General features: G+C 45.9%; 1 protein-coding gene across 1 annotated transcript; it reads right to left on the reverse strand.

Annotated features, from left to right (window-relative positions):
- Positions 1-443: 443 nt before the first annotated feature.
- On the reverse strand, positions 444-23175 carry SOAT2 (sterol O-acyltransferase 2). Its single transcript, XM_084829744.1, is given in 11 exon segments — positions 444-494; positions 2918-3063; positions 4608-4743; positions 5259-5366; positions 7198-7243; positions 7591-7672; positions 15162-15229; positions 15294-15421; positions 21185-21243; positions 22369-22400; positions 23024-23175. Coding segments are annotated over 11 exon segments (1008 nt in total).
- Positions 23176-26869: the final 3694 nt, after the last annotated feature.

A 26869-nucleotide genomic window follows, 5' to 3' on the forward strand; every position in this document is an offset into this window, starting at 1 on the left:
AAGCTCCAATATTTTGGCCACCTAATGCGAAGAGAAAACTCCCTGGAAAAGACCCTGATGCTGGGAAAGATGGAAGGCCAAAGGAGAAGGGGACGGCAGAGGATGAGATGGCTAGATAGCATCACGGATGCAATGAATATGAACTTGAGCACGCTCCGGGAGAGAGCGCAGGACAGGAAGGCCTGGCGTGCTATGGTCCATGGGGTCACGAAGAGTCGGACACGACTGAACGACTGAACAACAACAACAATAAGCTATCAGATGACACCCCCCCCTTGTGTTCCGCTTCAGTTTCCTCTGTGAAAAGAGTAAAAGCGGCAAGAAGAGGAGGGAGATCAATGAAAGATAATAGAAGACTCAGATACGGGGAGAAAGAGAGGGTGGGGGAAAGAGGTGATGGGAAGAGGTGGCTTTCCGAAAGGTTGTTGGTGTGGAGAAGCGGCCTAGACATGACATGACCAAGAACGTGGGGTCACTATTCCCAAGAAGGTACTCTGAAAGAAAGAAAAAAGAAAGAAAGAAAACATGAGAGAGAGGGGAACATTGAGGAAAAGAACGTCCATGAGGCAAAGAGAGATAAGATGTCGAGCCTTCCATTTGTATTTGGTGGCTAGGTTTGGGTCCAGACGTCAGCAAGGCCAGGCATATGTTGGGGCTCCAAGACCACCAAAAGGCCCACCAACAACAACACCATTTTCTCTATAGAAGAGACATAGAACCTCAGCCCCAGGGGCCATATCAGAGGCCTTTCCCCTGACCATGGATGGTTTGGTGGTTTCCTGGCTTCTGTGCCATTTTTTCCTCATTCTAAAGGGTCAAAATGCCTCTCCTGAGGCTGAGTTACTGGCAGGAAGAGCTTGAAGTTAAAATATGCTGGTGTTTTGGCCCCGCCCCTTTGTCTCTGGCCCCGCCCACCACTGGAATGCGGCCCCTGAGAGCCTCTCCAAAATGGGATTTGGCCCTCAGGCTGAAAGAGGTTCAACATCCCTAGACTATAATAGAGTGTCTACCCAGAGCATCAGGAAGGTTAAGGGCAATTTTCATTTTCATTTATTTATTTATTATATTTTATATCCTGCCTTTTTTCCTCCTTAACTCAAGGTGGCGTACCTAATCCTCCTCCTTTCCATTTTATCCTCACAACAACAACCGTGTGAGGTAGGTTGGGCTGAGAGTCTGTGACTGGCCCAAAGTCACCCAGTGAGCTTTCATGGCCGAGTGGGGACTAGAACCCAGATCTCCTGATTCCCAGTCAACAGTCTAGCCACCACACTGGCAAAGGCAGTGTGAGAGAATTGCCTCACAAAGGCAATGTGAGAGAATTCTTATGTCTGTTTGTCCTGCCCCCTTGCAGATTAAAAGAACCCACTGTGGGTGCCTTGGCCATGGGCCTCCCAAAATCCTGGAGCCAGCAGGTGACCTGGACTTGAAGAATAGACATGATGGCCATACAGAACCAGCATGCCAATGAATACCAGCTGATGAGGAACAACAGTGTGGAATGGCCTGCTTGTGGGCTTCTCTGAAGCATTGGGCTGGCCCCTGTGTGCATCAGGATGCTGCAGTAGACTTTGGTCCAATCCAACAGGACTCCTCTTATGTATCTAATTTTTATGTATCTATTTTTTTAATAGATCCATCATTACCACCATTGCAGTCATCCCTTGTTACCCATCCCTTCCTTCCCTTTGTTGTCCCCCCTCCACTGCTGAAATTCAGATTGTAAGCTCCTTGGGGCAGAGTCCTGCCTTTCCACCCTTTTAAGAACATAAAAAGAGCCCTGCTGGATCAGTCCAGCATTCTGTTCACACAGTGGTCGTCCAGCTGTCGACCAGGAACCCACAAGCAGGACACGAGTGCAAGGGCACCCTCCTGCCCATGTACCTGAGCAACTGGCGTGCATAGGATCACTGCCTCTGGTACTGGAGGGAGCACATACAGTAGCTATCAGAAGTAGTAACCACTGACAGCCTTCTCCTCCATGAATTTGTCCAACCTCCTTTTAAAGCTATCCAAACTGGTGGCCATCACTACAACCTGTGGTAGCAAATTCCATAATTTTATGCACTGTGTGAAGAAGTCCTTCCTTTTATCTCTCCTGAATCTCCCACAATTGGCCTCACAGGATGACCCCATATTCTAGTATTTTGAGAAAGGGAGAAAAATGTCTCCCTAACCACATTCTCCACACTCGTTGCAGTGCAAGTGATGGAGCGATAATAGAATTATAAGTAGTAATAGTATTAGTAGCTAGTAGTATTGCAATATAAATAATGAAGTGATACTTTATTAATAGATTAATATCCCACCCCCTCCCTTATGACTGTTGTGATAACAAGCACTCAGACACTGAAGGGGATGCCTTCATAAAAGTTGCACTGATGTGCCAGATCCATTCCTACTGGACCAGAATTAATGCAAAAAACCAGCAACCTTAAGGTGGGCTTTTCCTTTCAGTTTATATCCAAAGCAGATATTTTGCCTTTCAAGGTGACATTGCTATAGCTTTCTTTTAACTGTGAGCACAACCGGCAACTGAAGCTGGTGCTGAAATCCATGCCAATATGTATTTTTAATCCTGTAACTTCCATGATACTGAGGGGCCTTGAACTTGTTTACTTACAAAAGTCCATCAGATTTGCATTCAGACAGCACCCACCAAGCTGTCATTGGCTGCTGCCAGGCCTAACAGAGGAGTCATCCCTTGCTGGGATTTAAATTATTACAAGTTCTTCTGTCATTTACTGATGGTCTTGAGAGGCCCTATTCTTGAGATCATGGCAGAATTATACAAGCTGTTGTATAAATTAGCACCCATCCAGGCCCATACATTTCAGGGCAGGAGACATTGGATACATAGAACAAATGACATGAGGGAGAAATGAAGGGCTTGCTCTGATTCCATGAGTATGCTTACCTCCTTGAGTGGGCAGTGGACTTGGGCATACCACTCTTGGCAGTACAAGCAGACCTGGATTCCTTGGCCCACATAGAGGGAGATCCACATGAGGACGTTCCAGATGGGGCTCTTTCTCTTATCATTGAGGATGAAGTTAAAGATCACTGTGAAGAAGAATTGGGGGCAGGATTAGACTACATTGAACCAAACGGACATCTCCACCAGCTGTTTCTGAGAGCAATCCCTATACCGCTGTTTCTATATCCCCATACAACTGTTTCTATACCCCTATACCAGCTATTTCAGAGAGCCATCCCTATACAGCTTTCTATATCCCTATACCAGCTGTTCAGAGAGCCATCCCTATACAGCTCTTTCTATATCCCTATACCAGTTGTTCAGAGAGCCATCCCTATACAGCTCTTTCTATATCCCTGTACCAGCTGTTTCTGAGAGCCATCCCTATACAGCTGTTTCTGTATCCCTATACCAGCTGTTTCTGAGAGCCATTCCTATACTGCTCTTTCTGTATTCCTGTACCAGCTGTTCTGGGAGCCATCCTTATACAGCTGTCTCTATATCCCTATACCAGCTGTTTCTGAGAGCCATCTCTATACATCTCTTAATTCCTGGATCCTGGAAGAGTAGCAACTCCTATTTTAACATCCACCCCAACAGTGGAGGCTGGTGGCTTAGATTTCAGTGAGGCTATAAATCCATTCTGGGTTTCAGTCAGAACCAGCCAGAACTCTAAAGGAGCTATCCAAAGCATGAAACCCTGTCCCCAAAATAGGTTCAGCACCTTTGATAGCTCTTTAGAGTTCTGGCTGGTTCTGACTGAAACCCAGAATGGATTCATAGCCCACCGAAATTGGAGCCACCAATCTCCGCTGACCCCCAAGTAGAGCTGAAACAAACTTGGGCTTCCTTCAGAAAATGGAAGTGGTGCCCAAACAAGGAGAAGAAAAAGGAACGCAAACAGGCACAAAACAAACACAAGCAGACAATAAAGAACACCCTGACCCACCCACCGCTCGCAAAAAAGGATTTTGTGGTACATATCATGAATACCAACTTGAGCACGCTCCGGAAGAGAGCGCAGGACAGGAAGGCCTGGCGTGCTATGGTCCATGGGGTCACGAAGAGTCGGACACGACTGAACAACAACAACAATCATGAATACCATAAAGACCAACAGTTAAAAAATCTTTAAATTCACCAGAAGCTAAGGAGGTGGCTGGACTGTTGGATAGGGGAGTTTCTGCAATGAAGGGTCTAATCTGTGATTCATGGGTATGGCATATATACACACAAGCAAACGATGGGTTCCTAAACACATGGTGGAGGATTGGCAGATATGTTTGTTTCTCTCTCACACTCAGAAACACATGCACTTGAGGTTTTGTGCTAGCCTTCATGTGCAAAGCTCTGGTTCATGGGTTCTTTCCCCATCAAAAATGGGGAGGTAAGTAGGAGCTAAAAGAGTAGCTAAGGGGGTTGCTACAAAATGTCCCCTCCTGTAATCTGAGCACTGGGTGTAGTTATGGTTGGCTTTATTGCGACCATTTTCTGAAAAATCATTTTCAAATAATGTTACGATGCTAGAAGCCTTGTGCATTTGGAGACATGGCGGAGAAAAAGCAATCTTTTTAATTTTTTTAAATGGCTGCTTCTCTGATGAGCACCAATCTTTCAAGGCAATACTGACCTCCAAAGATGGCAAAGAGCATGAACATAACAGGGTAGAAGAAGCCAAAGCACAAGGTGATGACTTATTCATGGACAGCATCCGACACAATGAAGGCAGACAGCCTAGCCACAACCCGGGCTTTCCCTCTGAGCAGCTGGAAGGCAAGAAGTACAGGTGAGTTGCAAGGCTTTGCACACAAGAAGGCTTTATTAATTTTTCTCTGTGTGTGGCAAGGAAGGCGCATGGATTGTGTTCCAAAATGGCTTGTCTGTATCACAGCTGAGCAACTTTAGGCCTTCTAGATGTTGGATTACAACTCCCATCATCCCTGACCACCAATTATGCTGGCTGGGGCTGATGGGGGTTGGAGTCCAACATCTTGAGGCCCTCAGGCCCTCTTCCCCTGATCTATATATTTTATTAACGTGTTATATTTATATCCCGCCTTTCCTCCAAGGAACCCAGGGTGATGTACATGGTCTTCCTCCTCCATTTTATTCTCACAACAACCCTGTGAGGTAGGTTAGACTGAGAATCTGTGACTGGCCCAAAGTCACCCAGTGAGCTTCATGGCTGAGTGGGGACTAGAACTTGGATCTCCTGAGTCCCAGTCTGGCACTCTAACCAGTACACCACATTGGCTCTCCCTATACTGTGGTTTCCCCAAGCCTCACCTTCCCACAGGAGGTCCTGATAGATTTAGTAGTAGAGCCAGTCATGCACAACCACATTCCATGTTCAGCAGTATGTTGAAAACGAAGTGGAATTCCACCAGTCCTAGGTAAGGCAAAAGGAACAAGGCATGCTAATGAGTCTCAATAGGGGAGGATGTAGAGCTACGCATGGCCCATTTCTGCCTATACTTTTCTGCCCACACATGCTCTTGTAGTCTGCAAGTGAGAAGTTGCTTCCCAGTCCATATTTACAACTGTGCCCAGTATGGCTAGTTCCTTCTACAAATGCAGCCCCTTGCCCCTCTTATCAGGGCTGAATATGTGCTGCAGGACAGGCATAAAATCTAGGTTGGACAGAAAATGGGAGTATGTGAAGTAATAACAAATAAAAGCACCTCCGAGCATGTACAGAAAGAATTCGTTACCATCAAGTAACCACAGCTTGTCCCCACACTCCCAGGATTAAGAAGTAGGGCTTCTAGGGTTGATGGCAAGGCTTCCCAGCAAAGAGTCCAAATTCTGTTCTCAGCAAAACTTCATGCCATTTGAAATGGAGTTGTCTTTGCTGGAGAATGTGCAACACTATCTTGAAATTGGAGTGTTATTGCTGGAATGTTGTGTCAAGTGAACTCTGGTTGCTAAATTATACGGAAGCTGAAGTTTTTTCCTTTAATATCTTTCGATGGCTGGTGGCTGCCTGTGATTGGAGCACATCTCATTTGCTTGCACACCCATGAAGTTTAATTTCAGAGCCTTCAGCAGTCACTCTCTTTGCATGTTCACCTTTGGGTTTTGCTTCTTTATTTTTTTGTAATCACAAAAGGCTTGATACTTCTTTGCAAAATGTGGACGTTAACACTGAGTTGTATCCAATGTTAGTCCTAGTTAGCGTAGACCCATTGAAATGCATGGGGCTTCTTAAGTTAGTCATGACTAACTTAAGTCCTATTCATTTCAGCAGGTCTCAACTTAAGTCCAGTTCATTTCAATGGGTTTGCTGTAAGTAGGACCAACATTAAACATAACCCATTTACAGGAAGCCAAATCATGACCAGGTATGTTCAGAACAGGGGTGGGCAGAAGGTAGATCAGGATCTACCAGTAGATCTGTGGATGATTTGCAATAGACTGGCAAGGATTTCTGACTCCCCAGTGTTCAACAGTAGCAGCAATAGAATAACTTCCCCTTCCTCACCCTAAATTATACTGCCAAAATGAAGAAAGCTTAGTGTAGCCAGGAAGAGTAGACTTTTATGTGGAAGGACAATGTGAGCTCCATTTAGTTTTGGTGCTTAAAAGAAATCCCTGGCCTCACACTTAATTCTAAATGTATGCCTTTTGCACCTGGCTCTGGCTGATGCAGTGGGTGCATCTGAGGCTCAGGGCCAGCGACAGCACCTGGCAGCTGGGGGCTCCCAGCTTCCTGGCAGGACTCACTGGTGATGGCTGCCATGGGTCTCACTTAATTTTTTTCCCTGGCCCTGTGATCCCAGCAGCTGGATCTAGCCACTATTATAATTTCCCACAATCCCCCCAGGATAGCATCACCCTAGGCAGGGGCATTGTGGGAAATTAAAATGGCAGCCAGACAGATCTGCTTGGAGCATTGCTGCTGCCGCTGCCACTCCCGGGAACATCTTCTGGGGCTCACCGACACAGGAGATGACACTTTTGACCAGGGCTTCCTTAAACCCGGAGCCAGCCTGGCTTAGGTTCATGAGGCTATCCCAGCCTGGTGCCTCCAAATGTTTTAGACATCAACTCCCATCAGCCCCAGCCAGCATGGCCACTGGTCAGAAATACTGGGAGTTGTAGTTCAAAACATTTGGAGGGTACCAGACTGGGGAAGGCTGGGTTGTCCAGTAACCCTCCTCACCCACAGGGAGGCCAGATAGAACAACCAGCCTATGGAAGCACAGTTTGGCATCTCTTACCTTAGCAAAGGTCTGGATGACATACCTCCAGCACACGTAGGGTATCCTGCAAGGAAAAGAGTGAGCATTAGGTGCGGGTTTCCTCTTTACAAGAGCACAATTCCCTCTCCTTGGCAAGAGTGATGGGTACACCATTGCTCTGCAAAGGGGTGGCATGCACTATAGCAGCCTTTCCCAATCTGGTGCCCCCGATATGTGCTGCATAACAACTCCCATCATCCAGAGGGCACTGGGTTGGAGAAGGTGGCAGCAGGGATTCTGCAGCTATGCCTATTTTGCACACTTCTTGATTCCATGCACATGTTCTGATCCAAGGGACCGTTGTGCTGGAGCTGGGGGGGGGGCCCAGGAAGCCCCCAAAGTATAACAGGGAATGTGGATAGGGGGGCTCACCTTGGGTAATTCTCCCTATAGATCAAGGTAGAGCAGAAGAGAAAATGCAGGTAAGTTGAGAATTCAAGTGGGCGTACCTTCCCTGGAAGGAAGAAAAACAAATCACCAAAGAGAAGCTGAGAGAGAGATGGGTTTATGTTGAACGCTGAGAAAAGGGGATGCCCTGGAGGCTGTGCCAGCACACAGCAGCATGGTGCACCAGTGTAGACATTTCCATTTTTGGCAGTACCATTTCAGCAGAAAATAGCCCAGGGTTCTGAGTGTACTAGATCCTTCCCGTGCAAGCACAGAAAAAGCTGCAGCATGTGGTATTGAGTGCAGGATCCTGAGAATCTCAGTCTTCATTTTAAAAAGGGAAAGTTTCCAGTCCTCATTGTTGCAAAGATATGCTTCAGAGATTAATGAAAACTCCAGCATCAGAAAGGGTGCTGAATAAGATTTCCAATAGTCAGGGATGGGGCTTTGTCCCTCCCCATGACTAGCACAAGCATAATAAAGTCTGGCGAATCAGAGAAATGATGTACGGTGTTGGAAACAAGGGACTCAGAGCATCTCTACACCAGCCTAAAATTCCTCATTTAAAACGGGGCTTTCTGCTTCTGTTTTAAATGCAGGATCACAATGGACTCCCTTTACACATGCTTCCTTCCCCCCTCCTGTTCCCTCTTATCTGAGTCTTCCATATGTTTCATTATACAGCCGCTAGATGGTGCTGTGGTCGAGCTCCTCTTATTGCAAGTTTTCCTTTCTCAGGAGAAGGGATGGGGGAGAATTTCTCCCCGAAACTTCGGGGGGCCAAGTGCCAACGTATTTGGCCCCCCGAAGTAGTTTCGGGGAGACATTCTCCGCCCCCCGCCCCGCCCCCCGGGATGGGACTTACCTTTCCCGAATGTTGCTCCCAGTGGCGGGTCGCAGCGGCGGTTCAGCAGGGCTTCGACAGGGGCAGGGGCGGCAGCCGGTCTTTCGACCGGCTGCTGCCGCCGCCATTCCAAGAAAAGTAAAAAAAAAACCACGCCCCCGTGATAGGCTACGTGATGATTAACGTAGCCTATCACGGCTAGATTTGCAAAGTCACCCGTGATAGGCTACGTGACGATTAACGTAGCCTATCACGGCTGACTTTGCTGATCTAGCCGTGATAGGCTACGTAAATCGTCACGTAGCCTATCACAGGGGCATTTTTTTTTTTAACTTTTTATTTCGCGGCCGGGCGAGGCGAGGCACCTCCTCCCCGGCCTGAATTTCGGCCGGGCGAGGAGGGAAGCCTCCCCCCCGGCCTGAATTTCGGCCGGGCGAGGAGGGAAGCCTCCCCCCCGGCCTGAATTTCGGGGGGAGCAGCGAAGCGCCTCCCCCCCACCGCGAAGCAAGCTATGAGACCAGGTAAGTGACTTTCGTGCACCCCTACTCAGGAGGGAACTCGAGCGGAACTCAAGTGCTGTAATCTGATAGCTAGTGAAAAAACATCCAGTCGGAGCCATGTTGTCCTGGCACTGACTTGTGGAGCTCCGCAGGTTGCTTATCTCAAACAGCTATGAAAAGGTTGAGAAACCTTTTTATCTTCCCCTGGAATTAAAAGGGGAAGCTTACAGCACCATCCAGATGAAATCTTGGAAAAACAGCTGCTTCTGCAGAGAAGCAGAAGGGCTGGAATCTAAGGTTAGATGCCAGAGTATCATCTACTGAACGCTGTTTGAAACTCCTAAGCAATTAGGAGACATAAGGACAGACGGCTCCAAATAGTATTTCTGAATTTAAACTACCAGCAATATCTGAGGACTAGTTGCAATTAAATCTGCTTAAGTGTTTGTTTTTCTGTTTCTGCAGTCATACTTGCTTGTTGTGCTTTTGAAAGTGGAGGATGGCAGTACCAAAGGAAAAAAAGAAAGGCTTGGGAACGCCATCTACCCCCCCAATTACTCCCTTGGCAAAGGTTTCTAGAAATGCCAGAGATGAAGAGGAGTTGCCTGCTTTGATAAAAAAACTATGTCTTCTCAGCTATCAGTGCAGTCAAAGAAGCTTGAAACAATTCAGGACTCAATCATTGGCCTTCAAGGGGCTGTGGACTTAATTAATATCTCTTTTTAAAAGATGAAATTGAAGGTTAATGCCCTGAAAGATCAGGTCAATGCTCATGAAAATGCCATGGAAGCTTCTCATAATATTTTGTCTGCTCGAATTTCTCAACTGGAGGCCTTCACACGTAGAGCGAATCTTCGTATCCATGGTATTAAAGACGTGGCTACTGATATATGTTTGGCTGAATTTATGGATAAACTTTTGCGTGAGCTATTGGTTTTACCATCTGATTTCTACTTGATATTGAGCATGCATATTGTGTTCCTGGTTTAATACGTCGCACTAAAGGGACTTTTGAGACTGTTATTATTCCATTGTCACGAGTCTCTACAAAAAAATATCTTATGCGTCTGGCCAGATGAAAAAGTTTTTAAATCCTGATGCTGCAGAGTCATTCCTTAGAGGTATTAAAATTAAAACAAGGGAACCAACTCTCTCAGCCTCCTGAGTTGGAATTTAGCCATCTTTACTTTTCTTTTGAAGTGCTGCTTGGGTTATGGTTGATGTCTAGGCAGTATGCCAGAGTAAATGTTTGCATATTTCTGTTTTCTTTCTCCTTTTTTATGTTATATTGTAATAAAATGCCTGTTTGTGTGTATATGTGTGTGTACACATATAAATATTTTATTAGATACATTACTTAAAATATACAAATGGTTTACTTTTGTTTTTTATTTTTTTATCTTTTTCTTAAAATTCTTTTTCTTTTTCTTATTATTATTAACATCATTATGGGATTATGATTATTACTATTCCTTGCTGGCTAAACCTTTAATGTTTATTATACCTGGAGCTGACTGTGGCTCAGATTATGAGCTGCTTCTTGCAAAATTTTGGCTTAAATTGAAGAACGTCGGGAAAACCACTAAACCGTTCAGGTATGACCTAAATCATATCCCTGATGAATATACAGTGGAGGTGAGGAATAGATTTCAGGGATTAGACCTGATAGTCAGAGTGCCTGAGGAACTATGGACGGAGGTCCGTAACATTGTTCAGGAGGCAGCAACGAAATCCATCCCAAAGAAAAAGAAATGCAAGAAAGCCAAGTGGCTGTCTGATGAGGCTTTACAAGTAGCTGAGGAAAGAAGGGAAGCGAAAAGCAAGGGAGAAAGGGGAAGATATACCCAACTGAATGCAGAGTTCCAGAGAATAGCAAGGAGAGACAAGAAGGCCTTCTTAAATGAACAATGCAAAGAAATCGAGGAAAACAACAGAATGGGAAAGACTAGAGATCTCTTCAAGAAAATTGGAGATCTCAAGGGAACGTTTTGTGCAAAGACGGGCATGATAAAGGACAAAGAAGGCAGGGACCTAACAGAAGCAGATGAGATTAAGAAGAGGTGGCAAGAATACACAGAAGAACTATACAGGAAAGATCTTAATGTCCCTGATAGCCATGATAGTGCGGTCACTGAACTTGAGCCGGACATCCTCGAGAGTGAAGTCAAGTGGGCCTTAGGAAGCATTAGTAACAACAAAGCTAGCGGAGATGACAGTATTCCAGCCGAGCTATTTAAAATCCTAAAAGATGATGCTGTTAAAGTGCTGCATTCAATATGCCAACAAATCTGGAACACTCAACAGTGGCCACAAGACTGGAAAAGGTCAGTTTACATTCCAATTCCAAAGAAGGGCAACGTCAAAGAGTGTTCAAACTACCGCACAATTGCGCTCATTTCACATGCCAGCAAGGTGATGCTCAAAATCCTACAAGCTAGGCTTCAGCAGTATGCGAACCGAGAACTACCGGAAGTACAAGCTGGGTTTCGAAGAGGCAGAGGAACTAGAGATCAAATCGCCAACATTCGCTGCATCATGGAGAAAGCAAGAGAATTCCAGAAAAACGTCTATTTCTGCTTCATTGACTACGCTAAAGCCTTTGATTGTGTGGATCACAACAAACTGTGGCAAATTCTTAAAGTGATGGGAGTACCAGACCACCTTACCTGTCTCCTGAGAAACCTGTACGAGGGTCAAGAAGCAACAGTAAGAACCAGACTGTTCTTACAGTCTGAACCGATTGGTTCAAAATTGGGAAAGGAGTACGACAAGGCTGCATATTGTCACCCTGCTTATTTAACTTATATGCGGAGTACATCATGAGAAATGCCGGGTTGGATGAATCACAGGTCGGAATTAAGATTGCTGGGAGAATTATCAACAACCTCCGATATGCAGACGATACCACCCTAATGGCAGAAAGCGAAGAGGATCTCAAGAGCCTCTTGTTGAGGGTGAAAGAGGAGAGTGCAAAAGCTGGTTTGAAACTCAACATTAAAAAAACGAAGATCATGGCATCTGGCCCCATCCCTTCCTGGCATATAGAAGGGGAAGAAATGGAAGCAGTGACAGATTTTACTTTCTTGGGCTCCAAGATCACCGCAGACGGTGACTGTAGCCATGAAATTAAAAGACGCTTGCTCCTTGGGAGGAAAGCTATGGCCAACCTAGACAGCATAGTAAGAAGCAGAGACATCACCTTGCCGACAAAGGTCCGTCTAATCAAAGCTATGGTTTTCCCAGTAGTAATGTATGGCTGTGAGAGCTGGACTATAAGGAAGGCTGAGCGCCGAAGAATTGATGCTTTCGAACTGTGGTGCTGGAGAAGACTCTTACGAGTCCCCTGGACTGCAAGGAGGTCAAATCAGTCCATCCTAAAGGAAATCAACCCTGAGTGCTCATTGGAAGGACAGATAATGAAGCTGAAGCTCCAATATTTTGGCCACCTAATGCGAAGAGAAAACTCCCTGGAAAAGACCCTGATGCTGGGAAAGACTGAAGGCCAAAGGAGAAGGGGACGGCAGAGGATGAGATGGCTAGATAGCATCACGGATGCAATGAATATGAACTTGAGCACGCTCCGGGAGAGAGCGCAGGACAGGAAGGCCTGGCGTGCTATGGTCCATGGGGTCACGAAGAGTCGGACACGACTGAACGACTGAACAACAACAAGAATACATGGCCAATGGAAATGGATTGTTTGCTCCCACTGCTTTGCTATAAGACTGAGGTTATGACACTGAAAGATAAGGTTCATCGTTTGTGGTACAGCGGATTGAAGATTTAATAATACCTACAATATTTGGAAGACTGCTGTATAGGTATAATCTGCAACTGGATTTATATTTGGATATTTGGTTTGCTTTTAGATATAATCTCCCCTTTTCCCCCCTTCTTTTGCTACCCTCCTTCCCCCCCGCCCTCAGAATACTGTATTGTTGGAAACTGAAGATTCTGATTATGTTGTTGCTATTGTTTATTTCATTTATAAAAATAAAATAAAAATAGATTTAAAAAAATAATCTGATAGCTCATTATCTCCAATATTTTAAAAAATAGAATAAAAGTCATTTAGTGTGGGAGATGCCCTGGAGTTTGACGACATCATCTAAAGAGCCCGCAAACTTCCATGAGTAACCCATCTCAATAGCAGGATAAAAGCTCTCTGTGAAGAAGCCCTTGTATTTGGACTCGGCCCTGCAGAGGCTGTGTTTGCTTTGTACTAGTACAGCCTTTTTCAACATATGTCCCTCCAGATCAGCCTTCCCCAACCTGGTGACCTCCGTATGTTTTGGACTTTAACTCTCATCAGCCCCTGCCAGTGGTCAATAGTAAGGGAAGTTGTAGTCCAAAGTATTGGGAGGGCACCAGGTTGGTGGAAAGTGATGTTAAACTATAACTCCCATCATCATCACCCATTGATCCTTCTGGCTGGGGATGACGGGAGTTGTAGTCAGCAACCTCTCAGGGCCGCAGGTTGAGAAAGGCTGTGACTAGCCGATGGAGGCATGTGTTTGTGGTACCCCTTGGCGTTATGTGCCAAGGCTAAGGAGCAGCTGCAAATACTGGAGACCAGGTGGGATGTTGTACCCATCTTAACAACCATAAAAAGTAAAGGTAAAGGTGTCCCCAGCCAGTCGTGTCCAACTCTAGGGGGTGGCGCTCATCTCCATTTCTAAGCTGAAGAGCCAGCGCTGTCCGAAGACGCTTCCACGGTCATGTGAGAGACCCGAAGGGGGTGAGAGGTTGGACTTGAGCCCCATGGATCAAATCTGGACCCAAAGCTATTTGATCTGGTCCCCTGGAAGCCCTAATGAATTCTCCTGGTTTACACCAACATTGGGGTGCCAATAACTTGGCCAAGGACATACTAGGAGCTTGTGGCACAAACCTCAGCCACTTCCCATGCCGCCCTCTTATTATCCATCTTTCCATTCAGGGCTAGGCAAGATAGCAAGACATACTCACTCGAGCAATGACTGCTGGTCAACAAAGACTTTCTGCTTCTCCTTCTCCCTGCAAGGTTCCAAGGCAGGTCATGATTAGTATGATCAGATCCCTATTGCTTCTGGGCAAGGGGGTGGGAGCACCCAAACAAGGGCAAGAACATCACAGAATTGCTGCAGCACATCGCCCGTCCCCTGTGCATAACCAGAGGACCACTTGCCCCTTCTCTCTGTGGCCCTTGGCTTCTCCATCAACTATCTATCAGCAGCTGTTCCACTTGGCTACAGCAGACAAAGAGATGGGACAGCACAGCCCATTCCATCCTCTCTGCTGAGAGACCATCTGCCACTTGTCCCTTCCCCTCCCAGAGGGCAGGGGATATTTGGAATATTTTCCATTCAAAGTGCTTGTTATTAGAACTGCTATGTAACTTGCAGAATTGGTGCCCGGGTTTGCTTGTTTTCCTCTTCCCTCCCCTTCCATGTTTCCTTCCATGTTGTGCTTTTTAGATTGTGGGCATGGACTGTCTTGTTTTTAAAATGTGTATAAACTCTGGTATATATTAAGCACTTTATAAATACATCATCATGATGTTAGAAACAACTAGAAATCCTAGCAGGATCTTTTCATGTTTTTAGATTACATAGCCCACCTGCCTCTAGTGTGAGGTAATAACATTTCCTTCTCTCATTCACCCTCACAACGATTCAGTGAAGAAGGCTGCTACTTTTTTGGTAATAAGATTTGGGAGCGTCTTCCAGAAGAAGAAAAGCTTCTTCTTTGTCATCCTTCGAGAAAAGTTCTAAGGCCTTTTTCTTTAGCCAAACCTTTTGAGTGAGGATTGAATTGCTTGTGGTAGCTTTGTTTTCATCTGACGTCAAAAGCAAATTGTTATTTGCTTGTACTTTGGGGAGTTGTTTATTTTTTGAAATTTGAACTTTTGGGATGAGGGAGGAAAGCAGCATTTTTTTTTCATAAAAAGAATATTTTAAAAATAAACAAGGTTGCCACCTCTCTCTCTCTCTCTTTGGACCACTCTTGTGCCTTTCATAGTTACCTAAATACAGAAATTGAACAGATGAAATTTTCCCATTGCATTATCTTCCTGTGCGACATCCAAACCATTAGACCCCACCACTGCAATCTTGCTGCTCCCCCAACCTGGCTCCCCCCAGATGTTTTGGGCTGCAACTCCCATCAGCCCCAGCCAGCATGGCTAAGCACTGTGGTGATGGGAGTTGTGGTCCCAAACATCTGGAGGGCACCCGGTTGGGAAAGGCTGCCATAATCCCTGGGCATCAGTTTCAGGAAGAACCTATCTGGCCTGTCCAACCTGTGAAGATCATAGAGGGGGTGGCAGGAGGGCTCTGGAACAAGTTGCTAAGAAGCCCTTTCACCTGCTCTGCTTCTTTCCTGGGCCCTTCTTCAAACGCTGGGGGAAGCTGTACACTGCTTCTTCCAAAGCCTTGTCCAGGAGCTTGCTGAGGTGTGTGTGCACCTGTGCTAGCACCTCAGATTTCAATGCCTACCAACAAAACAGAGGGAGGGACCTTAGTAATCCTCTGGCCTGGCCTTCCCCCTCATGTAGAGCTTCCCAGAATGCCTTTGGGTAAAAGACAAATTCTTCCCGTTCAGTCTCTCTTTGATTGGGTGGACCTATTTATATCAGGGGTAGTCAACCTGGTGCTCTCCAGAAGTTCTGGACTGTGCCTCCCATAAGGTCGAGCCCACATCACCAATGATGAAGGATGATGGGAGCTGTAGGACACAGAACATCTGGAGAACATCAGATTTCCAGTGATCTATACCTTTCAATTTCTTGGGGCCTTCCTATCTAGGAGGTAGGACTTGCCCTACAACTCCTGGGTTCTTGGCCCATTTCCCAGTTCTGTTACCCCTGGGAGTCCCTGCCCTGTCTTCCTTCAGAGCTTCCAGATGCACCCACTGTTGCAAACACCAGCTGTTCAGTTTATCCACTCCCTCTCCCATTGGCTTAAGGGCTGGAGGGGCAGGACCAGGATAGGGCACATAAGGGCGATAACAAAGGAGAGAGATGTGGTTCGAGTTTGGCAGTTACTACAGAAATACAGTATAGTTAGCAGTGTTATTCCAAGAAAGGTTGTTTCTAATTAAAAGTTGGTTATGGATTCCCCCTTTGGTGCATCAGTGATCCAGTGCTGTGGGGAAAAGAATATGGTTTTAGAGTATGTTTTTTCTTGGTGGGCCTTTGTTGTATAATTTACACAGATGGCTCCCAGGATTCTTCTCATGGTAGAACAAGTGCTGCTTATTGTATCCTTGGTTTTGGGAATCGAAAAGGGTTTTGATGATCAGCTTGGGTATTGGTAATGATGGCAGAGTTGATGCCAATCTATCATAGAATAGTCAATCATAGAATAGTAGGGTTGGAAGGGGCCTACAAGGCCATCGAGTCCAACCCCCTGCTCAATGCAGGAATCCAAGTCAGAGCATCCCTGACAAATGGCTGTCCAGCCTCGTCTTGAAGGCCTCCAGTGTGGGAGAGCCCACCACCTCCCCAGGTAATTGGTTCCATTGCCGTATTGCTCTGACACTCAGGAAGTTTTTCCTGATGTTCAGCCGGAATCTGGCTTCCTGTAACTTGAGCCCATTATTCCGTGTCCTGCACTCTGGGATGATCAAGAAGAGATCCTGGCCTTCTTCTCTGTGACAACCTTTCAAGTACTTGAAGAGTGCTATCATATCTCCCCTCAGTCTTCTCTTCTCAAGGCTAAACATACCCAGTTCTTTCAGTCTCTCTTCATAGGGCTTTGTTTCCAGTCCCCTGATCATCTTTGTTGCCCTCCTTTGAACCCTCTCCAGCTTGTCTGCATCCTTCTTAAAGTGTGGTGCCCAGAACTGGACACAGTACTCCAGATGAGGCCTAACCAGTGCTGAGTAGAGGGGAACTAGTACTTCCCGGGATTTGGAAGCGATGCTTCTATTAATGCAGCCCAAAATAGCATTTGCCTTTTTTGCAGCCACATCACATTGTTGGCTCATATTCAGCTTGTGATCGACGACAATTCCAAGATCCTTCTCGCTCGTAGTGTGGTTGAGCCACGTATCCCCTATCTTGTAACTGTGCATTTGGTTTCTTTTTCCTAGGTGCAGAACTTGGCATTTGTCCCTATTAAATGCCATTCTGTTGTTTTCTGCCCAGCACTCCAGTCTATCCAGATCACTTTGAATTTTGTTTCTGTCTTCCAAAGTATTAGCTATCCCTCCCAATTTTGTGTCATCTGCAAATTTGATCAGCATTCCCTGCACCTCCTCCTCCAAGTCATTAATAAAAATGTTGAAGAGCACTGGGCCCAGGACTGAGCCCTGCGGTACCCCACTCGTTACCTCTCCCCAGCTTGAGAAGGTCCCATTGATAAGCACTCTTTGAGTCCGATTCTGTAGCCAACTGTGGATCCACTGGATCGTTGTTTCATCTAGCCCACTTCGAGCAAGTTTGCTCATCAGGATATCATGGGGCACTTTGTCGAAAGCTTTGCTGAAGTCGAGGTATATGATGTCTACAGCATTCCCACGGTCTACAAGGGAGGTGACTTGATCAAAAAATGAGATCAGATTTGTCTGGCAGGACTTGTTTTTGACAAATCCATGTTGGCTTCGAGTAATCACGGCATTGTTGTCAAGGTGCTTCCAGATGGATTGCTTTATGATCTGCTCCAGAATTTTTCCAGGGATTGATGTCAGACTGACTGGTCTGTAGTTCCCAGGTTCCTCCTTTTTACCCTTTTTGAAGATAGGGACAACGTTAGCCCTCCTCCAGTCATCTGGCACTTCCCCGGTCCTCCATGATTTCTCAAAGAGAATAGACAGCGGTTCTGAGAGTTCTTCTGCCAGTTCCTTTATTACTCTAGGATGCAGTTCATCTGGCCCTGGAGATTTGAACTCATTCAAAGTAATGAGGTGTTCCTTGACCATATGCCTGTCGATCTCAAGCTGCAATCCTGCCCCTTCAGCCTGTACTTCGCCTTTGCCAGGGGGGTCATAGACCCTCTTTTGGGAGAAGACTGAGCCAAAGTAGGAATTGAGCACCTCTGCCTTTTCTTTGTCATCTGTTATCATTTTGCCATCCTTATTTAATAGCTGAACAACCATTTCTTTCCTCTGCCTTTTACTATGCACGTAGCTGAAGAAAGCCTTTTTGTTGTTTTTAGCATCCCTTGCTAACCTCACCTCGTTCTCCGCTTTAGCCTTCCTGACGCCATCCCTGCAATTCTGTGCTACCTGCCTGTACTCTTCCTTTGTTACTTGGCCTTCTTTCCACTTCCTATATGTGTCCTTTTTTGTTTTCAGGTCATCCCTAAGCTTTTTGTGAAGCCACATTGGCTTCTTCTGTTGTCTTCCACCTTTTCTTCTTGTTGGAATTGTTTGTGATTGTGCCTTGAGAATTTCCTTTTTTAAAAGTTCCCACCCATCTTGGACTCCTTTTCTCGCTAGCATTGTTTGCCATGGGACCTTACTGATCATTGTTCTGAGTTTATTAAAATCAGCTTTCCTAAAATCCAGGGTACGCGTTTGAGTACACTCGGCTTTTGCTTCCCTTAGAACCAAGAACTCAAGTACAACATGGTCGCTTTCCCCCAGAGTTCCTGTAACTGCTACTTTACCCACTAAGTCATCTCTGTTGGTTAGGATCAAGTCAAGGATAGCCGATCCTCTAGTTCCTTCCTCTACTTTCTGTAGGAGGAAGTTATCCGCCACACAAGTCAGGAATTTCCTGGAGGGGCCATGTTTTGCAGAATTTGTCTCCCAACAAATATCGGGGAAATTGAAGTCCCCCATTACTACTACATCATGCTTCCTTAAAACATTGGCTATTTGCTTTTCTAGTGGCTCTTGATTGGGTTAAGGATGTCAGACCTGATAATGTTCTGATTTTATCTGATTCCCTTTCGGGACTGCTGGCTATTCAAGCTGGAGGTATGGCTTGCAAGAATGACATGGCTAATGAAATCTGGTCTGTGAGTACAGAACTTTGTTCCATTGGAATCTGGCTTGAGTTTTGTTGGATACCTGCCCATGTTGGGATAGTGGCTGATTTATCTGCAAAAAATCCTTTGCACCACTCTGTTATTAATGCCTCTTTGCCTTTGTCCCAAAGGGAAGTTAAATGTTGTCTCCAGAGGGAAATGTTTAAAGAATGGCAAAATCTATGGGAATTGGATGGTAATGGCCATAGGATTTTTCTTCTTTTTATCCTACTCTGATGGATTTTCAGATTTTTAATCAGCTAAGTCAAGGAAAACAAGTTTGTCTTTTTTGGGTGCTAACAGGTCACTGCAGCATGCAGTTGCCCACTTTTTGGCATTGGACAGGCGAGTTCGGAATGGATCTTTGTGAAGTTTGTGGGGCACAGGAAACTATAGATCATTTTCTTTGGGATTGCTTATGGCACAGGAATGAATGAGTGGCACTTTTTTTGTTCTTTGGCTACTAGGGGAGTTCCTACTGGTAATTTGGGAAGAGTTCTTTAGGATCATGCTTTATGGTCTGTAGTATTATCTCACCTAAAAAATGAAACACTGAGTTCAGGCATACTTAGGCTGGAGACAAGCAATAATTTTCAGGAGAGTTGAACATGGTTGGAGAGAGGCATCACATCCCATTCCCTTTGTAACCTCTGGTCAAATAGGTCTTGTTGACTTTTGAAACAAGAACCTGCTAAATCTGTTCACCAGAGCCAAAAAAGTGGGATGCATGTACATACCATTAGCAGCAATGCTTCCTTTAACACAGGAAGAAAAACTATAATCCAGGCTTCCCCAACCTAATGCCCCCAGATGTTTTGGACCACCCAGCATTCCTGACCATTAGCCATGCTGGCTGAGGCTAATGGGAGTTGAAGTCCAAAACATCTGGAGGGCACTAGGTTAGGGAAGGCTGCTATAATCTTTCTTTAGCCTAGGGGTGGGCAAGTTTTGGACCCCCAGATGCTTTGGCCTACAACTCCCATCAGCCCTAGCCAGCAAAGCCAATAGTGAGGGATCTTGGGAGTTATAGGCCAAGATGTCTGGAGGGCTACAAGTTGCCCACCCCTGCTCTAGCTTCTGCACTCATCCCATTCCCTTGAGCTGTAAAAAGTCACACACCCTGCAGGCCAGTAAAGCAGTAAACCAGCAGCACTCCCTACAAGTGACTTGGTCCCTGGTGCTGAGCAATAGCATTCATATTGCTTCATTGGCTCCAAACATGACTGCTTCCCTCTGCGTGCAAAATGTCAGGAAGATGATCTGCCTTATTGGGGCTCTTTCTTTCCCTTCCTAGACACAGATGTTTCCACACATATGTGGCTCTCATCTCATTCCCTTGCAGAGAAGGCCCCCAAACCCACCAGCACTTGTTTGTCTACTCACAGGGGTGGGGAACCTGCAGTGGTGTGGTGGTAAATTCTGAAGTGCACATGCTTATCATGATGGGGCTTTTCTACATGAGGTATTTCTTGTATGCTTGTCATTCCCTACTCACAGTTGTTTACAGGTTCTTTAGACGACATCGTGACCCTCCAGTTTTGCTTCTGTGTCTAACCAGCACTTTTGACAAGTTTTTTTTAGAGCAGGGAAAAATTAGGCATTTAACTGTGAAAGCAAAAGAAAACACAATTTCCTCTTGTGTATTTTCACTATTCCACTATACCACAGTGCCATCTAGAGGTTATCTAGTGGAAAAGCAGGAAGGGAAACACTCTTTGTGTAGCGCTCAGATCTCATTTCTGCCACAAAACCGAAAGTAGATACAGCAGATTAACAGCCTCATGTAGAAAAGCTCACACTCTTCATACCCACCCACCCTCAACCACATCAAATTCAGGCAGGTGTGTTGATCATATTAACAACCCATCTCCAGCAGTTTTCATCTCCACCAGAAACAGGCCTTTTGTAAAGCGAATGGGTCTTAATTGCCCATTCAAGCTCAAGCCACTCCAAAATACTTTGCATTACAAGAGGGAACAACTGTTGCTGGGAAAATTCATTTCTCCCCAGCTACTGTGGGGATTGCAGCTCAGCTCAGAGGGAACAGGGACATTTGAGGGGGGTGGCAGATGACCTCAGCATCCCTGCTAGTCAAAAAATGCCAGTGCTGCATCCTTGTGAGCCCTGGTTCCACTACACCACTGGGGACCTGTAGCCTTCCAGATGTTGTTAGACTCCAGCTCCCATCATCCCAGACCATTTGCCATGCTGGCCGGGGCCAATGAGAGTTAGAATCCAACAACACCTGGAGGGCCATGGATTCTACTGGCTCCTGTTCTTACCTCCATGTGCCTCTTCCTCTCGATATGGGCAGTGATGATAACTGTGTGTTTGGCCTCCTCTAAAGAATTAGGGACAGCACAGGGACATGTTCAAGAGCACAATGTAATGTTGGGTGAATGGACACTGGCAGCTCACAGCTGGAATTGCAGCCAGCGGTGTCCCTGCTGCCATAGGGTTCACACGTGACCAGAGGTAGAAGGGTTACTGCAGGGGGATTCAGCAGTCCTCCCTTTGCTATTTCCAAAGGAGTGTTTGAAGGAGACAGCATGGATGGGAGAGCGAAGCTATTCCTGCTTTCCTCAGGGAGAAATAGTTGGAGAGCCAGGAGGTTTACACTCCTTCCAAGAACTGGCAATTCCCATTTTCCACAGCGGTGAAAAGATGACTGACTGGCAGCACAATCCTGGGCATGTCTGCTCTGAAGTAAGTCCCACTGAGCTCCATGAGACTTACTCCCAAGTAAATGTGTATCGGAAGACCGCTGGGAAGAGTAACCCTAACTGGGTGCAGAGTGAGGTAGCAGAGCGTCTGCCCCTTCCAAAGCTCTTTTGGCTCATGCCAGCCAGGGCAGCTACTGGGGAAAGGTGACCTGACCTTTCCTCCCCCCACCCCGGCAGTTCTTCTTCCACCCCCACCCCCACCCCCACATTGGCTCCAACGGGAAGGAAAATACCTATGCCAGCTCCAGGCCGGTGTAGATGATGGGCCCAGTCTGCCTTGGCCCTGCCCCCCAAAATGCCCTGTTTTGAGCCCTACTGTTGGCAGAAGCATAGAGCGGCCATGTGTCTTCTTTTACGGAGGACCGCCTTCTATTTGAAGGTCTACCCTGTCCAATTCCGGTTTAAAGATAAAGAACCATCAGAACTGTTGCCCATCCACCATTTAGCCCCTGAACAGCAGACTGAATGGTCAGGCATACAAGTCACCTGGTCACAACATTCCACACTATAGTTGTCCCCGGCCAGCAGACTGAGCAGGCAGACAGGTCACCTAGTGGTTAGAGTCTTCCCCACCAGGGTGAGATGGATTGTATTTCTATTTAAATTATAGTTATTATTTCCAGATATGCATCTGTACATATAAATCAGCACACGCAGATGCTATGCAAATCTCTGTCCTCTTTTGGGGGTAATTAATTTCCTCTGTTTTGGCAATGCACAAGTGGCCACCTTCTTCGTCCTACCACTACAGTCCAATGCCTGCCCCTTCTCTATTCTGGGGCAACATTTTAACACCCATGGTCAAATATTAAAAACTCACCCTTTCTGCAAACCTATTTCAGAACCGTGTTTCTTTTCCATTGCTCTCTGTTGCCATAGCTGGGCCCACCAGATGCTCCCTTTCGCACTTCCCTGACTTCCTGCCTTCTCCTTCCCTCCTTCGTGAGCCACACGTGATTGCAGGTCGCAGTTGCTAAGTTCCCCACATCACTCCCCAGTCCTGCGGAGCCACCGGCCTCTATTGCCTTCTCCTGTTGGGATCCTTTGCCTTTAGTCCAGCTTCGTCATCCTTGCCCTGCTCCAGCCTTCCTTCCACCCCTGCAGTTTCTCAGTAAAAACTGGACGTGTACTCAGCTTCCCCTGTATGTGCTGCCAAAGCCAAAGTGCTGCCCCCTGCAAAACACTGTCCTGTGCAGCCACATCCTAGAAAACGTGGCTCCTTTGTTGGGCATCCTTGCAGTTCCAGTCGTTTGGGCTAAATCGATACATAGCAGTTATATCATTATCATACTGTGGTGATAACTATTGGTGCCCGTTGATGTCATGTGCATCAATAGTTATCACTGCAGTATGATAATGGTAAAACTGCTATGTGTAGATTCAACCTTGGAAACTCACCCTTTCCACCCTTTCCTCATGGCTCTGCACTCCAGATCTTTCCCCACAGCCTCCTCACCATTGAGCCCTTGCCATGGTCCCCTGTCTTCCTTTGCCCGCTCCTGGGATCTCCTTTTCCTCATGCTTTCAGTGCTCACCTCCCGTGGCTCCATGTGGGGACTGAATTGAGAGCCACAATCAATTCAGCAGACTTGCCCACTGCTCAGATGACTCATGGACAGGAGGGGAGTAAAGTCCCCACTGGGAATTTGAGCTTTGCAGCTCATTAGTGCAGTGATAAGATAATTTTTATCAGGCTAGAGGCGACCTCTGCACTACTCTTGAGAGCTGAAAAGATCCCATTCTGGAGTATGCATGCATAAGAGTAGGTTTTTCCCCTTTGCGGTGAACAAGGACCTTACTACTCAGGGCCTGTGGGAGGGAAATATCATGGAAACCAAGCCCTAAGATACAACCTCTCCATTGTTCCAGCTCAATGGATAGAGGGACCCTCACTTTAAGGATTTACAGATCATCCAGGCCAGATTAAGGTGGCCACTTCCGCGCTGCCAAAACAAGGATAATAGAGGGCATATTTTAAAAATAGCATAGAAAAGAGTTTTCCCCTCAGCAGTGTATATGAGATCTCATGTACATGTGAGAATTCTCATACTCCTGCTGTTAAGTATGGAGATCATGCCAAAAATGCCAAACAAAAGCTAGGTTTTATTTTGTTCTGAATGCATAGCCAGCCTGGCATCTGACTGAACTCCAGGAGCACGCTGACAAAACTGGTCTGCCGTTTGGCCTCTAGATGGAAACAAAAACACAAAATGCTCAAAATCTTGCATAGATCCTGTCTTTGCTAGAGGATCAATGGCTTCTATATAAAAGGCAGAAGACCTTTGTACCTCTGGGATGCAGATAAATGAGAATTCAGGCTTGCACAGTGCAGCACTAATTTAGTACTCCTGGAAAGGGGGGAGCGGAAGGGGGGGGGCAGAAACAAACAAAATTTGGTGCCATCTCTCTTTGGGAAGACAACAACACCATATTAGTCCCTAGCATGGCTGGTGAGTCTCAAGTAAGAACGCTGCTGAGTGGCTCCAGAGGAGCATGCTTTTTCTTTTCTCGTGCTAGTGTTGTCCCAGCAGTGAGAGGAAGAGGGATTTACTAGGATCCAGATCCTACTTTCTGACTGTTCAGCTATGTTAAGAGGTATTTTCCACTTGATAAACAAGGAGCAGTTTGATACATCTTGACAATATTTCTTTTATTTATCTAATTAATTTACATCCCACCTTTCTGCCAAAAAATGGCACTCAGTGTGCCTAACAATAAAATCCAGATTAAAAAACATCTTAATTAAACCATAACATGAAAACAAATCAAACACACAATTGAAAACACAACAATAAAAGAAATAGACAGCACCAACCAACTGAAACCCTCCTCTGCAACAGAACAAAGGCCTGACTGAATAAAAGCATCTTTGCCTGCCAGAAAAAGGACAACCGGGATGGGGGTCGGACCTAGACTCCCTTGGCAGAGAGTTCCAGAATTTGGGGGTGGCCACTGAGAAGGCCCTCTCTTGTGTCCCCTGCAAATGCACCTCTGATGGCGGCAGGACTGAGAGAAGGGCCTTCCCAGAAGATCTTAAAAAGTCATTCTTTCAGGTAGCCTGGTCCCAAGCCATATAGGGCTTTATAAGTCAAAACCTGCACTTTGACTTGTGCCCAGGAAGAAATGGACTGGTAACCAGTGAAGCTGCTGCACCAAGGGAGTCAGTCATGTGTTCCCTGTAACTGGCCCTGGTCAACAGTCTGGCCACAACATTCTGGACCAGCTGAAGTTTCTGAACAGTTTTCAACAGCAGCCTTATATTGAGCCCATTACAAGTACCTGAGATGGGATGTAATTAAGGCATGTGTAATCGTGGCCAGTTCAGTAGTAAGGATCCTCTTTGCAAAAGCATGGCACTCCAGCCAAAGATCACACAGAGGGCATCTCTACACCAGCCTAAAATCCTGCATTTAAAACAGAGCTTTCTTCTTCCGTTTTAAATGCAGGATCACAACAACTCCATTTTTCATGTGCTTCCTTTTCCCCCTCCTTCTCCCCGTATCTGAGTCTTCCATTATCTTTCACTGAACTCGCACCTCTTCTTGCCGCTTTTCCTCTTTTCACGGAGGGAACTCCAGCAGAACACAATGGGGTAATTTGATAGCTCACTATCTGCAATCTATTTAAAAATGGAACAAAGGGCATTTAGTGCAGGAGACCCCCTGGAGGGTCACGGCGTCATGTAAAGAGCACACAAACTTCCATGAAGGAGCAATCTCAATCGCAGGATAAAAGCTCTGTGTGAAGAAAGCCAGAGTTGAGCTTTTGAGGAAAAATGGGTACCTGTGATCTTTGGTCAAACTTATAGCATTATGATGTATGCAGAAATATCACCATGAGGAAAGGAGATTCTGTATTGTACATTATTGGTTAATTAGCAACAGTAAGCTCCAGTTATGTCTTTATGAATTTGTGTTGAAGCTAATTCCTTGTCAATACTATTTTCATGGAATTGTTTTAGGGTTTAAGTTTGTCATTTCCAATTATGTATGTAGATGGCTTTTTTTTAAATTGACTTTTTCAAAGTAACAGTGACCAGTAACAAATTTAAGAATACCCCATGTGAGTCAATTTCTTTACAGTCTTTCTGATAACTCCGGATCTCTGTTTGGTACAAGCAAGATTATATGACAAAGTTATCACTCATTATCCTAATAGATCATGCCATAAAGTTCTCTGTGTTAGGAATCATGTATTCTTGTCAGTATTAGTGAATTCAATAAATGGATACCATATTCCATAAAAAGTGTCAGTTTCTACTTTGCCTCTTTGCACCTGAAGATGTTCAGTGAGTTTCTCCATTAGTTCAAGGTCCCAAATTTTCTGTTTCTATATGATAAGAGGAGGTTCATTAGCCAATTTCCATTTAGCTGCTATGACCAACCTGGCTGTAGTCCAGAAAAAAGTCAGGAGCTCTTTATGTCTTATCTGTGTATTAGAATCCATATAAAGAGATAGTAGTCCCAATTCTGCAGATAGTGTTATATCTTGCTGTGTAGGAGGGTTTTTCAATTAGGAAAGAGGTTTTAACAGGAGCAGAATGTGAAAAAGAAAGAACCCTACCCTCTCTCCCTTTTGCAGAGGGAGCAATCCTACCAGGATAGGTGGCTGCCTCCGAACTTTGAGGCAACTGCCTATCCAATGCAGGGCAGGAGAAGTGCAGAGGGGATCGTCCCCTCTGCGCTTCAGCCACCCTGCATTTGCAACTAGACAGCTGATTTCGACTGTCTAGCTGTGGGAAGGCAGAGTGGGGGAAGCGGCGGCTAGACGACACGTTGCATGTGTTGTACTGGCATTTCCGTCTTCCCCACCCTGAAACGCCCTCAGGAACACCCTGTTTTCACCGCTCCGCACTCCTCTTCCAAGTGAGGAGTGCGGGGCCATTCCACACTGCCTAAGAGGCAGCATGGGAGAGTGGGAAGGTCAGTTCTCTGGGAACCGACCTCGGAGCACAGGCTCCGAGGTCGATTCCTGGAAACCAATATATCCCATGACTTTCTAGCCGCTGACTAGTGGCCATAGGATTGAGCCCTAAGTGGCTTGCAGGATTCTTCCCTCAGGCGATGCTGGGAGCAGAATGGAGAAAAAGGGAGAGGTTTGCAACAACACTGGGAAGGGGGAACCCTGCCCCCCTTTAAAATAGATTTGGTTGAGAATTAGTGGATATGCCCAAAGCTGTTGCTTCCTGAGATGAGAATGGGAAATCAACAAGGATAGTGGCAGCATATAGGAAGTACTTCTTCA

Source organism: Heloderma suspectum, chromosome 2 (genome assembly GCF_057233095.1).
Source record: "Heloderma suspectum isolate Gila_16-S chromosome 2, 16-S_ref, whole genome shotgun sequence".
NCBI lineage: Eukaryota > Metazoa > Chordata > Lepidosauria > Squamata > Helodermatidae > Heloderma > Heloderma suspectum.